The 15,187-nt window shown below is 34.1% G+C and overlaps 1 protein-coding gene across 1 annotated transcript; it reads right to left on the reverse strand.

Annotated features, from left to right (window-relative positions):
• Positions 1 to 1,110: 1,110 nt before the first annotated feature.
• On the reverse strand, positions 1,111 to 14,638 carry LOC130812596 (probable sodium/metabolite cotransporter BASS4, chloroplastic). Its single transcript, XM_057678117.1, has 14 exons — positions 14,286 to 14,638; positions 13,319 to 13,424; positions 11,157 to 11,264; positions 10,998 to 11,065; positions 8,987 to 9,065; positions 8,831 to 8,889; positions 8,670 to 8,738; positions 5,530 to 5,643; positions 5,153 to 5,174; positions 4,709 to 4,776; positions 4,181 to 4,266; positions 3,006 to 3,135; positions 2,245 to 2,346; positions 1,111 to 2,116 (listed from the first exon to the last, which is right to left on the reverse strand). The coding sequence occupies exons 1-14, from the start codon at positions 14,472 to 14,474 to the stop codon at positions 2,042 to 2,044; spliced, it is 1,275 nt and encodes a 424-aa protein (XP_057534100.1). The 5' UTR covers positions 14,475 to 14,638; the 3' UTR covers positions 1,111 to 2,041.
• Between the last annotated feature and the right edge of the window lie 549 nt (positions 14,639 to 15,187).

A 15,187-nucleotide genomic window follows, 5' to 3' on the forward strand; every position in this document is an offset into this window, starting at 1 on the left:
ATATATATATATTTGTCTTTTCTAATTCTATTTAGCAAATCATTCATAAAAAGAAATAGGCTTATTATAAAAAAATTTCCAGTAGCAAAGTTCTGCTTCCTCACGATAGCTCTTAACTTTTATCTTGTAAAAATTTTGATCCACAAACTTCAGCAATTTAGAATTACCCAGAATTTTCAAACACAAGCAATGAACTAACTGTATGTGTTTGGATCAAGGTCTTGGAAGTAGGACCCTAAACCAGCACTATTAATTGGGAGATCTTAGCAGAATTTCTAAAAAGCCGAAACATTAAATGCATGGTTGAAGCTTCGATACCTCGTCTACTCTTATAATATGACTGATGAGCGCTTTCGTGAGAAGGGATGAGTGTTTCCTCAAAACTGGTTAAAGTTGTTTTTATATATTTGATGCACCTCTACACAGTCAATTAGAAGCTGCCACACACGAGTGTAGTTGACTCTAAACAAAAAGCTAACGAAAAGATGGAAAATCATAGTGCAAAAATATGTCTTCGGTCACAGTTGTAGTAATGGTTGGCGGATTTCACGACCAATAAGAATGATTTCGCAATCAATGCACTATGTGAAAAACTACATAACGAAAGACAACAACATGTCAAAGTCAAAAGGAACATTTCTTAGTGTCATTATCATTCCTAAGCTCCAAGACAATTATAGAATATAAATACTCTTATATTCACCGCTTTCAAGGTAACAAACTCACTCTCCTATAAACAAACTGAACTTATTGCTCTAAACCATTGGCATTAAGTGACTTACATTTATTCTTATTGGCAAGAACATTTACTACGGTCTTACACCACAAATAAACCCTAGTTGAAATTAGGCCTTTTAGATACTTGTCATATATTCTCACTAACTTGAGCATCGAAATAGGTTTTCGGAGAACACCTCTGAACCATCTTAACGCTTGTTAATGGTAAAAGTAAAGGTCAATAGGGTGATCTTATTGCAAGATCGCCTGATAGCAAAGGAAAGCATCTCAACAACTTTTCTCCTAAACAAACAACCCTAGTACTAACCAAACTTAAGTGCTAAATTAGTTGTATTCGATCCTAGACAGAAACACTAACATAACTAAAAATGTAGCAACTAAAGTACTAAGCATTGCTTTATATGATTACTAGAGACGCTATTTTATGAAGTATAACACAAAAGCCTGTAACAAATTAGTACATCTAATATTCATCTTTCCATCCCTTACCCTATTCCACCTCCTCTAAACTAGGGGATGATTTTTTTGATAGGCTGGATGCTCGGAACTTAGGTAACTTACATGTACCTTCATAGTGTTTTATGATGCTATTTAATTCCAAAGGAAAGTACAAAGAAATAAAATGAAAATTTTCTCACGTGAGGATCAGGAGACAAATGGATATAATTTATACAATGGAACGATGCATCAAACAAGTTCAACATCATTCTGTGACCCTTTCTACAATCTGATGACTAGCATAGATGATAGCTTAACGAATTGGCAACACATGATTTGCACTACTTTCAGCTTTAAATTAGACTACCAGGGTTGCAAATGATCTTAATTTCCACAACCCTCACATACAACAGGTCAACAGCATGTGGAGATTTTAGTGTGGAACCTGAGCATAACAATATCATTTTCACCTTTCTTCCGCCATTTACTGGGGTTCTAAAAGATGGTTTCTTGAGAATAAACCCCAAAATCAAACAACTATAAAAACTTATAAGTAACTAAACATCCTTCCTACCGATATCATCTCGTTCCTTCAAAAAATCTCGTCAAAGTTTAGTCACACTAATTCTACTAAAGCTGTATACACTCTTCTGTGAGTCTTAACCAAGTGATTAAACCAATCATATAAACCTTATCTGAATTTATAGAAGGGCAATGGTAACAGATGCAAAATTTATGTACATTTCTTGAAAGAATTAATATATATACATTTGAATCTTTGAAAATTTCCTTGTATACATTTTTAACTTCTTCTATCATGGAATGAAAGGGAACGCAGCAATCAATGCACTCTGTCAAGCAAGCCTCAGGGTTTCTTCGCAATGTCGCATGACTCATCCTTTCGGATCCAGAAGTTAACTAGAAGTGAATCAATTATGATCTACAACACCCATGGTACACAAACAACTACGATATTACTCCCTCTTTAAATTTTGTAGTCAGAACATGATAGAAAGCAGCAATAGCTAGACTAGTAGAAACGGTAAGTTATTAATTTGCGCAAAATACCTGGTTCACGTCGGCTGCAACGCAAGGCAAAAGCAGCAAGCCTGATTCACCTAATACGCCTCCAAGTTGCTCCACCACAGCTGTTGCAATAAGCAAGGATCTCTACAAAAACATTTTTTAAAAATGATGTGAGTGTCCATTCTCATGAAAGGCAAAACAAATTATGCAGAAATTATCATACAGATAAAACAAGATTTTTGGACAGAAAAAAAAACGCAGCACTCATCACGATTGGGATACTGTTTGCGATTTCACGGACGCGGCACCTCGGGGTTGTTACGACGAGTTTTGCAAACATTACTAAGTGAATTGTTAACTTGAAAAATATCCATTTTATCATAGAAATTTAGGTTTTCTAGAGCATATATTTAAACTAAAGCCTATAATAGACTTTTAGAAGCTAACTCATGTTCTAAAAAATTGTATCGACTAATATGTTAGGATAGCTACTTATAACGCGTATTACTCCATGATTTAAAATCATAGGTTACATAATGGGGTTTCGCGTGATGGCACGCTCAAAATCCTTTATAAATCGGTTATTATGTAATGGAATAAAATCATTTTTTTCCATGATTATGGGACTATATTGTTGTCATTTTTTCACCAGCAAAATGTATGTCCCTTCTCCAGATATCATAATTGCAGAAATCAATTGATGTAGTCATAAGAAAAAAACCCTGTGCTTAAAAACAATTGTCTTCGTTGTTCTAGACCAAGGAGATCAAAAGCAAAAAACAACAGAAAGATAATCAACCGACCTGACTGCAAACCAACATCAAAGCCCTTCTATTTTCTTGCTTTAGAAATACTGAGCTCCCAGAAGATGATCCAACAGATAAAATTCTCACCAAGGTTCCATTAAACACCAACAAACTTAAATGCACAAGTCTGCAAGAAAATAAAAACAATTATTCTTGCATTTGACACTTCATTCTTGGTAAATAAAATATGGAAAGCCCAAGAACACCATACTTTAAATTTAGCAATTCCTACAATTAGCTTGTATACACACAGAAAAAGTGGCAAAGCAATATGACAAGGTCAATAAGATAAGGGAATCATTATCACAAGTCTATTAAAGAACTTGACAAGAAAGAACAGATTCTTGTCCAAAAGAAAAGAAAAAGGAAGAAGTTGCACAGTTATAAGTTCAATGTTCACAAAGATGGGTTTAAAAAAGAACAGTACAAAATTCTAGAAGAGAAGCAAAATTTTACAAGATGTTTCAGAAGGGGAAAGTTATTGTCCAACACATTAGGAGAAATGAAAAGACAAATCACAGACATTTTTTGGTCATATTCTTCAATTACTTCTATACAGAGATTGCAGCAGGTGTAATCATAGAAAACAACCTGCATCTTCAACCCACATAAAACCAAGATTGCGGGGTTCAAAGTTAAAGTTGAAGAGAAGTAACAGGCGCAGCAATAGGTTCAATGGCTCTATGAGTTAATATTGCAGAGGAATGACCATAGCATATTAAACAGATGGGTCTGGTTAACACATCAGAGTGAAAGAAGCAAGAAGATAGCTCCATTTAGTAAGATCTTTTCGTGTCCGTTCATATCCATGTTTGCATGATTTTGACTAGTTAATTCTAAAATAATTTGTATACCGTTAGTTTCATTGAATCATCTAAATCCCAAATTTTGACATTGATCAAAAGATGGAGTAACTCTAATAATTTTATGATTGATGTTCGATTTGTATACCGTTAAAATCATTAATGTTCAATTTTGGTGTTTGATTTGTATACCGTTAATCCCAAAGTTTGACATTGATTAAAAGAAGGAACCGAACACCAAAAGATGTTCACGTCGAAAAACTCCAAAACAAAAATATTATTGGAAGAGATAACTTTATCAAATACCCAAATTACAGCCACATGATATTTTGCATATTGTTAATAACACATGTCAAAATAAATACTCACACTCCAAGTAGAATAGCACAAACAAAGATTTCAGGCTTAACCAGCAAGAGTAATTGTCGTGACTTGCTCACTTGCATCCATGGAAACTGAAACAGGATTAAAGAAAAAAAGAAGATAAAAAAACTCAATTCCTGACATAATAAGAAAAAATTATCATACAACATTCTATAGCCTCAACGTTATTAAATGGTTCCCACCTAGAATGGGGTTTGGGAGTTGAATATACATAACCTTAACCTTGTTATACTCTTGTAACTGTCAACATGAAACTGTCAACACGAAAACCGGATATACACAACAATGCCCTTAATGCAAAAATTACCATACTGATACACATTGAAACTGTCAACATGAAAACCTAATATAAATTACCATAGAAGCTAAACCCAATCCCATCAACAAAGACTATTTTTAATGTAAATGACAACACCAGGGGGTCTGGGGTAAAAGTTTTAAAAGCTGATTTGAGCCATTTTCTATTTCTATAAAGTATTAAAGGTATCACACCATAAGGTAAATGAAACTTACAAAACCAAGGAGAATGGAAGTGGTGATAGAGAAAAGCTTCTCATTCCGTTCAACAAACCTTGCTACATCTGTAAAGACAGAAATTTGGAAGAAAAGATTGCTCAAGTTTCCCAAAAAAACGGACGTAAAAGACGAATAAGAATCATCCACAATTGAATATGAAGACACATTTGATCTCTCGCTTTTTCGTCTTCAACGAAGGTTTAGTTCATTATACTTTCTCGTTCATCAAAGCAGACATTTAATGTAACTCCACTCTGATTCTCAATCAGTCATCAAGAAGTTCAATAATGTATAAAACATTATCACCTTTGAACTTTGATACTTGCACAAGAACAAAAACTTGCCACATTACCTCAACAGAAATTCCCACCCCAGGACAGGAAAAGCAAAAGGATTATTATCTTACTAAACATATACTCTCAAGCTCGGAGAAAATCTTACCAGGGAACAAATTCCGCACTACCTGAAAATAAAACCATTGAATTTAGATGCAGAAAGCAACATTGATCGCATTATCTAACACACCACACCCTATAGTCTACATGGAAAGAAAACCTTCCTAAACGCAAATTCCAAAATTAATGAAAGAGGACAAATACTGCACCAAATACACTTTGAAGGAGCCTTACTACATGTAACAAGAAACCCTCCATTAATGAAGAAAGTACCGAACAGTCATGGGGAAAGCAAGAAAAAGTTGCATGATAGCAAAGGACCAAATTTACATGTAACAGAAAATACTAATATCAAACATACGTACTAAAAACTTGAAAATATTATAATAGATCTGAAAGCCATAAACTGAAAAAAAAAGTAACCTTTCCCAAAATTAGAGGAACTACAAGGATAAGAACAAGACTTCGAAACAGCGGCCAGGTCGGAATTGTTATACCATAGCCATCAGCAAAGAACTTTGTGATCCAAAGAGGCACCTAAAATTGAAAAAATTAACTCATACACATTGGTTGTAATTCACAAAATCATGAAGATGTCTATGCTTCTAATAATGAAAATCCTAAAATGCCAAACAAACACTTGTTTTAAACAAAGTGTCAACCAGACATATTCCATGTCAGCATAAAAAATAAAAAAAAAAAAAACAGATACATTCAACATCTCCTTAGATATAGACATTAGGGGTAACATACTTTGATACATATGTATGTACGGATAGACTAAAAACAGTTAAGTCAAGATAATTATATAAACTCAAGATTCAAAATTTATGCCACCACACATATTATACCTAAAACCCATCTGAGCACCCTAATGGAACCTCCACACATAAGTATGAGAACATCCTTCGAGAAAAAGTAAGTGGGTCCTAGGAAAAAAAGGCTTCTCTTATTTTATGAAATACAAGGACATTTGTTTGGTTTGCTTCTCATTCAGCAAATCAGTCGGAAACAACTATTTCTTGCTTGTGCACACGAATGTAATGGGTTGAAACTAAAAAGGACACATGAGACAAGCTCTAATTTCTGCCCCAAATAAAAAAATGGGAAGGGAGAGAGAGAGAAAGAGAAAGGGGGAAGGAGGAACAGCAAAACAAAATAGCATAAGGTAAGGCAACAATAATCAATCTGAACATGTAGGAGGAAGCGATGGAAGTTAAGCATCATTTCATAAGACCATTGTTGAATAGTTGCATCAAAACAACAATGGAGATCACGAAATTACAAGGAGATCACCCGAAAAGTAATAAAAAAATTGCACCAAAGAATGCTCATACCTTTTATTGCTCAAACTAGAACAACAAAAGAACTATTGTGATAACTGAATTGGAGTCTTAATATTGCATTTGAGGCAACTACAACTCTCCTAAAGTAATGCTTCACCCCTCTTATGTGTCAATGGGTATTCTGAAGTTTGCTATGAAATACAAAAAATTTCTTCACTTTGCAACAACACAAAGCACGTAATCAAATTGCAAGAACTTTTGAGAGTGTAAGACAGAAAGGCTTTCAAAAACAGAGACTGCAAGGCTCAAATGGGTGGTGCTAAATTAAGCCCTAAATTCTGCTCAACTTAAAGCCCTAATTTGTAGAAAACCTATTTATCCCTATATAAGTAACTGTAATAATGTCTCCATTATCTATCTCAATAATAACAACCACTACTATTCAATTTCCTTATGTTTCCACCACTATTACCATCGCCACCAATGCTGCTACCACCACCACTACCGTCACCGTTGCAGTCGTCGCCGCCAGAAACTTCGCCATCCCCATCACCAACACGTACCACCACTATCACCACAAATGGAAAACAATACACAACCAACGGGACTCAAACCACCACTACCCGTATTCAAGCCACCCGCAACCAAACTAATAACTCAAGATTTGGAGCAAAACAGGACCCAACAATAGAACTGTGGATGAGGTAAAATTAATTTATAATCAGATTACTAAGAAATAGAACCCAACTGACAACCATTTCCGCCATTGATACGAGGTTGAAAACAAAATGAAGATTATGATACTTTATCCGCCATTGAAGCCCACCTAAGTGTACCCTGAAATATAGCATCCTATATATTTTACCCAAAAATAACGATTGATACTGTACTTAGTATATTTTTTTAATTTCTTTTAGGATTTACTTTTTAATTGGATTTATTTTTAGGATAGCAAGACGGAAGATGGTGTGTCTTTAGTTTGTTTATTTGGGTGGGCGTAGTTTAGGAAAATACATATAAGGGCTATATTGTAAGAATGTCATTCTTTGATAGCTCTGTCATTGTTGTTGTTGTATTTGACAGCTTGAATGCTTTATGGTTAATCCATCCAATAGCTTCTTAAAGTAGTTAGATAACCATATTCAACACTTCCCAGAGGTTATGCACGTATCAAAAACAACTACAACATCATTAAACAACCAAACAACAAAATTTTTCGTAGAACATCACAGAATAGGACAGACCAAGAACTCAACAGTAACAGGTTCATGCATGTTTGCCCAAAGTTCAGCATTTCTACCAAAGATTGTTGTTACCCTGAACCAAATCGCTCATTCAGTCTTCATAAGTTGAAAATTTACCAAAACTCACATAACGACGCACTCTCATCCCATCACCATTTTATAGCAACTCTTGGGGAAATGGTCATTACATATTTGAATGCTCTAAATACCAATAGTTGTATTAAAGCCAATTCCAAAATATTATTTCTTTAGTTCCGAAGATGGGTGAAATAAAATATAACAAAAGAAACAACGTGCCCTTACTTCAATGCTAAGTAGCTTGGGGTTTGAGGGGTCTAATGTAAACAACATTATCCTCATTATCTTAGTCTTAAAAAACGCAATGTGCACCAAGGCACATAAGGCCCTTAGAGCCTAGACGTTGGCTTTTGAAGGCAAGGAGTACTTTTCCGCTAAAATGCCTAAATATCAATTTTAGAGCATTAATAAAACTTCAAAATAAAATGACATATTACAATAGCAACAAGTTTAGAAAAACTTAGAATCATTGCAGTGAACGCTTTAGCACATAATAATATGATGAGAATATGATAAATATCCAAAGTTATTTTTCCTTTCTTACTTTCTTTCATGTTCTTTTTTTATGAAAGCAACGGTTCTCAGACTTCCTAGTCAAGTGAATTTAGGTATGCATTTCATTTCGTTTTTGAAAAAACAAGCTTATGTTAATTAAATAAGCCAACAAGGAGGCGTGTTGGACGCACAAGGCACGAAAAGCATTGAGGTGCACCAAGTGACACGCCTCTTGTAATAGGTTTTGCCTTGCCTAGCTGAGATTCAGTCGAGCATGAGCTCGAGGCACAAAAAGAAAAAAGAGAATGTGCTTTTCAAAATTAAGCTCATAATAAGAATAATGTATCAGATATTCCCTTGATTGATCCTTGAACTGAGATAAAATACAAATTTGAATTATTTGAATGATCAAAAATGGAGTTCAAAGTATAGAGAATGTAAAAAAAAAAAGTGAGCTTACAATCAAAATCCCTAGAAGAACAGATGTTATTGTCAGGACAAGAGCCAAAGCAGCATTCCCACCTACAAGCTGGCAGTGGCATCACACCATGGAAATAATGGGTCAAACATTTTCATACATGAATGCAAGTCGCAAAATCAAAGAGTGGCCTAGTTAGGTACTTGTGTAAGCGCTACTCCTCCATTCAATGTTGCAGGCATACAGCTAAAAATTGCCGTCCCTGCTCCACGAGACATCTAAAAGGTCAGATGCATAACTAAACAGCTAAAATAGAAGTTAGTAAACTTCTCTGACACTAATGCTAATACAATACTTGCCTGTAATAAACTCCTGTGGTACCATCTGGACTTTGAGAATCAGCTTTGAAAAGATTGGACACACCAGCAAGATGGAAGCCTAAGTAATAACAAAGAAATAGTGAGAAATGACTTTTCCTCAATCCTTTCTCATCAAAACAAAAAGCTAAAGAAGTCTAAACGTAAGCTGAAGCAGAAACAAGACATTAGTAAGTCATATTTACACAATTTGTAATAAAACTTACAACATGAACATCAAAAAGACCACAAAATGGTTACAAACAGTAAAATTACCAGCTTTCCATAAAACTCGAAAAGCCCTGCAAGTTTAGCTCTACTATTTGTTTCAGTAATGGCGTTATCTATGGGAACTCAAATACTATCTCAATCCCTTTCAGCTGATCATCAAACACAAATTGTTATAAATGAATCTCTGACATCCTAATCAATTGACACACAAATTTATCGCAATCCATTTCAGACGCAGCTTCGGAATACTAAGCAATAGAAGCAAAGATTCACAACACATGTAATAAAACCATGATTACGGAAAAATAAGGTCTTCAATTTAATTCACATTAGTTCAAGATATACAAGGAATTTAGTTCCACATAGTGTGCATTAGCAATTCTATAGCTTTAACTGTAAAGCATGTCAATGGAGCCAATTTTCTTATTGATCCACAAATGTAGAAAACTTCATGATGACTTACATGTAATTTTTGATGGTATAAATTCTAAGCACAATTTTGTTCAATCGCGGTACGATTAATTTCACAGCCTCTCAGTCAATGATACAAATAAGATAACTGACACAAGATCTTTCATGCAATTAATCAATTTGGCTTTCAATCAATCTCTAGAAGATTCAAGTAGCAACAATCCACAAAACACAATTGTTTTCAGGGTCAGCCCAATAGGTTAAGAGATAAGATTTGGTTGGAAAGATCCATCTAACCCAGTAGCTCTATCTTTCAACACTTCAAGCCAAACATTTTTCATTTGTACAACAACCAGCTCCAATTAAAATGGGAAAACCAAGTTACTGACTCCTGAATAACATTCATTGTTATGTCAAGTAAATTCGTGCACTAAGAAATTATAGCCATCTTTCCTTATAGTGAAACATGTATTTGCAATTGTAAGGATCGGACATATTGCCTCATAGATCCTCCTAGACCTCTTGAAAGTCCAACTCCAATAAGCATGGTGGGAGGGATAAGAAAAGATGAACACCTCGACAGTTCAGCCACCTAGTAGTAAGGTGCAGTATTTGAACAGAAAAGACAAACTTTTGTGAGTCTGAAAATGTCACCTTCTTTTGTTTATCTATTTCTTTTTCTTTAGGTGCTATTCTTAGTGTAGTTAAAAGCTCAGAGTTTGCTAGAAAGAAAACATTGAGGGCTTTTCTTCTATTAGCATAATAACAGGGATCCTACTTGTATATTTCTTATGTTTCCCACCGTAGTTGCATGTACTCTTTGTCATTCATTGCTAAAAAATAATAAAAAGTGGTTACATGTTTGCGGAAAGATTACGTCAAACGTAATTTAAAATCCTCACTGGAATCCAAAACAATATCTTTTGATGCAAGTAAGTAACACTATTAGAGTTCAAGAGGTACTGCTACAAAATCCAGACTCTCTTCACCTTAAGAAGATAATATTTAAATAAAAAATTATTCAAGTTAAAACAATAAGTTCAATTACACAAATAAGTTTTATTCAAAATATATCACTAAGAGAAGTAGTAGTAATGGGAACAGTAAAAATAAGTTGGGCAGAAAATTTCTGTTGAATTGAATATAGTCTGTGAAAATAATTGAATTCAATAAAACTAAGATGAAGAAAACAAAGCCTAAATACCATAATATTTTGGCTATATCACATCACCAATAGGGAACAAAGGATTCATATAGTGAAATCACTAATCAAACGTCAAATGCTTCAAAATTGCATATCTCAACAGAGCAATAAATCTAAAGGGTAAGAACTCTCAACATACAATATACATTCAGAAAATTGAGATCATACAAGCCCATATAAAAGTGCAGGCCAAGCCTGAAAAACTTCTTTGACATCACCATCCTGTGATTTCAGTCCTGAAAGAACAAGAAGCATGTGAGGTGGTTTAGCACAAAACAACAAAGAAAAACACAAAAAGATAATTAAGCACAACATGAAAAAACTTACCTGAAAGAAAGAAAAGCCAACATGTGATAAATTTTGATAAGGAATACTTATGAGCTAAACAACCCAGTACAGGACTGCTGAAGCCAAGAGCTACGCCACCAACCAGAGCTACAAAATTAACGAAGGCAACTTAAATAAGAGGGTATAATTAAGCTATGGACAAATTTAAAAGTAGCCCAAGTAGTTAAAATAAGCTATTAGTAGAAAACAATATTCACTCATCAACTTAATTTGGTAATTTTTTGCACTCGAACGGTGATAACTATTTTTTCTTTTTCATTTGTTCCTAGTAAATCATAAATATATACAAAAAAATGGAACAAAGGGGCTGGTAACCCTACACAAACTAGAAGGAAAAGAACCACAGAAATCATTCCTTTTTTGAACTGCATCACCTCCTTACGGTTACATCTTATTGATTTTGGCCATTAATTGGATACGTCTTATTGTTTTTTATCATAATTTGGTGATACAACAACCATATCATCTTTGTTACCGCAACACATGATTGAAATGCGATTGCAAGGGAAACCACAATTTTGAATTATTTATAAGCATTTCCGCTAATTGAAAATGATAATATTCATAAAAATATATTTATGGATTGAAGTGAAACAACACCTCGGTGAAACCAAACAAGAAAAAAAGTAAATAAAGATAAGTGATGTGTCCTAGTCTCGCTCGATCGTATTCCGCTTCCCTATCAAACCATGTGCCCTCTATACCAGAACATCCTAACATTAGATCCTTTTTTGATCAAGAAAGAAGTGAGCAAAACAGCAACCATTATGTCGGTAATGTATGTGAAGTGAGTAAAAGCCTAATGCATGTTGCAAATGTCAAACAAATAATGTTGCCAAACAAGATCAACAGTGTTTTATTATGCATATCTCACAAGAAGTCCAAATTGTATCAAGAACAACGAAATCGATAAAAGTTTGTTTCCGCAATGTCATTTTCCAGCGTATACTAGCTCAAAAAAGATAATGAAAACTTAGGTAAGGTAAAGCATAACTTATCCCAATTCCAAAGAGGTCATACCTCAAAACTTGTTAACATACATGAAGCCAAGTGTTGAAGGAATATTGTGACTTGAGTGCACAATCAAGTCTATGCATTAGTGTGAGTGGATAGAGATGGAATCAAATGGGTAATTAAGTTCATGACTTAATGTGTGTATTAATTATGGTGTTTAAGTGTGGTTCAATGCATGGAGTTACTGGTGTGTTGATAGGAGTCTTAAACATGTTGTTATGATGCATGATGAATGAAGTTAATGAGGTAGTAGAGTTTTTTTAAGATCCTGTTCTATGTGCCTTGTTCGAAGCACTCAAAGAATAATTACTGCCTTATTCGAGGCAGCTGCTGAAAATAAAACAAAATGTTGAGGTGTGTCAATGCTCGAACGAGCAGTCAAGGCTCAAACGAGCACCAAGAACAGAAGCTACAGGATGGGCCTGCTGCTAACCGCTCAAATGAGCAGCAATCACGCTCGAACGAGCGGTCTGGTCAGAGACTGCAGGGGATTTGCTTTTTGCCTCTTCAAGTCCTTAGAGTTGTTTCGATTTTATCGATTCATAGCTTTAATGTATTGAATGTTGATTAATGTAATCATCCCTATAAATAGGGAGCTCATATGCTCATCAAAACACATCAAACACAAACACCTAAGCCTAAACACATAGCCTTTGATTCTTTTACTCAATTGTAATACTTCATTTATAAGAGTTGTTATACTCCATTGATAAAGTATAAACAAATATACTACACACCACGGAGGACGTAGCCATAATTGGGTGAACCTCCTTAAATCATTGTGTCATTTTGCATTGTTTATTTTTCTTTTAAACATTGTTAATTCATTGAAATCGTTATAGTTCATCAAGGTACTTCAAACCTTTTTGATCTTGGTGATATTAGAGGTTGAGAATTGTTCTTAAACTCTAATCAAGCTCTCTTTTCACCAAGGTTGTCAAAGAGGTTTCTTACTACTTCAATGAAAAAAAAAACTAAAATCAACCGATGCAATCCAATGTTAATCAATACAATAAAATAAATAAGAGAAAAGCATATTACATGCAACTGCTTATATATGAAGTATATTTCAGGACCACTCACAATTACTTTAACACTAAAGCTTTCAAGCAAATCAACTAACTCACCCAGCGGTAAAAGGTTAGAGATCACAAATTTCAGCAATCCTTTCACAAAAGTTATTACGGATGGAGGCGTCAATGAAACATCATTGCTGCTTCCATAAAAGTCTCCCTGAAAACAAAACCAACTGATCATTCCCTCTGCCACCCTATGAAATCCATCTAATTGTTATCAATAATGTGCCTACAAACTACAAAGAAAACATGTCTCCCAACATTATCACGTTTTACTTTCAATTTCCTCATGTCAACCTCAAAAACAAGGACCACAATAATTTGAGAAAAGCAGAAAAATTGGTCAGCAAAGCCATAATTTATCATCTATCCATTTGAAAATCTAATCACACAACGAATACCCCAAATTTACACCAAGTACAAGAAAAACATTACAAATGGCAATGGACTAACTAACTAATTAATATATGATATCGGATGCCAAAGCTTCTTGTGGCTTCGGGCAAGCATTTCAAGTAAAAACAAACTCATAATTAGAGTAAATGATAATTAAAGATGAAGATAAGGTGTCAATGTAACCTATTAAATGCAATATGGAGGAGAAATCTAGGATTCAAAAATCAACTTCGTTCATATTTCAGATAATGTAAGGTTCAATTGAAGCTATCTAAACAAACATAGTAGTAATATCAATATCCACACGGACCATACCAAGCGAAATCACACTAAATCCATCAACAAGATCCAAAAAGCCACAATTTTTCTAGATAATCCCAAATTATCACACTAAATACAAATTTATCACATTTTCACAAATCATAGCTTCACAATCACAAATTAAAGTCAATCAAGTAATCGCATTCTAGCCAGTAATCACAAATACTAAATTTTACCATGAAAATAACAATTAAAACCTAGAAAATCCACGATTCAACAATAATAACAGAGTTAAAAGACAATGCTGAACAATAAATTTCTATATATAAGAAACAAAAACTAGAAATAAATTTCAGAATACCTGACTAGGACCTTCAGAAATACTGAAAACGCGAAATTTAAAAGAACGCAAAGTACGAGAAACACCAAAAATGCGAGACGATTTTACGTTTAAATTCTCGAATCGGCGACGAAAAGTGGTGTCATATGGAGGAGGAGGAGGAGAGAGAGTGAGGATAACGGCAGTTCCCGCCCCCATTGATACAGCCATTGTTAGATTGAGGAGGAGAGAGAAACAAAAAGGAAGGTCAGTTATTTTCTTAAAAAAAAAGGTGGAGGCCTAAAGGGTAATTTCTTCTATTAAATCTGAATGTGTTTTTGTCGGTATCGTTTAAGGTGAGGGGAAATTCCAAGTTCAGAAAGAATAACAAGGTGGGATTACACTTCTAGTTGTCAAGTTGGGGGAAGCCTGGTCCATGTTTTATACAGTAATATGGTCGTAACGTTATTGTTTTTGGATCTAGTGGTTCGTGCCCAATTTGGGGAGATACAATTTGTAAAAGTTGTCATATCACTATCCTAAGTTCCTAACAAAATATACTTCTTTAAAGATACGCCTATGTCATTCAATAAAGTTATCCTGAACATTAAAAAATAGAAAAATTTAATATTAATAATTTAATTTTTCACCCTTCTATTATAAATAATTTCAACGTTGAATTATTTTTTAATAAATTAATTTTTGTCTCTAATTTGTTGTCAGCATACTAATACGGTGTGCTGATAGCGAATTAGGGGCGAAGTTGAATTATTATAAAATAAAAGGTTATATTGATAGCAAATTAAAGACAAAGGTTAAATTATTAAAAAATAATTCAAATGTAAGATTATTCAGAGCGGGTGGATGAAAAATTGGATTATTAATATCAATTTTTCCTAAAAAAATAACAATTAGTATATAATTGTTGATACGAAGAGATATAT

The sequence above is a fragment of the Amaranthus tricolor genome, chromosome 5, assembly GCF_026212465.1.
Source record: "Amaranthus tricolor cultivar Red isolate AtriRed21 chromosome 5, ASM2621246v1, whole genome shotgun sequence".
NCBI lineage: Eukaryota > Viridiplantae > Streptophyta > Magnoliopsida > Caryophyllales > Amaranthaceae > Amaranthus > Amaranthus tricolor.

Bases quoted from the DNA above. Each gene is read 5' to 3' on its own strand.
- LOC130812596 (XM_057678117.1), bottom strand. From the start codon at position 14,474: ATGGCTGTATCAATGGGGGCGGGAACTGCCGTTATCCTCACTCTCTCT. The intron at 9,066-10,997 runs GTATGATCTCAA...GTTATTACTTAG, and splicing joins CTGCACTTTTATATGGGCTT to GCTTCCATCTTGCTGGTGTG. The intron at 8,739-8,830 runs GTACCTAACTAG...TGCCACTGCCAG, and splicing joins GAGGAGTAGCGCTTACACAA to CTTGTAGGTGGGAATGCTGC.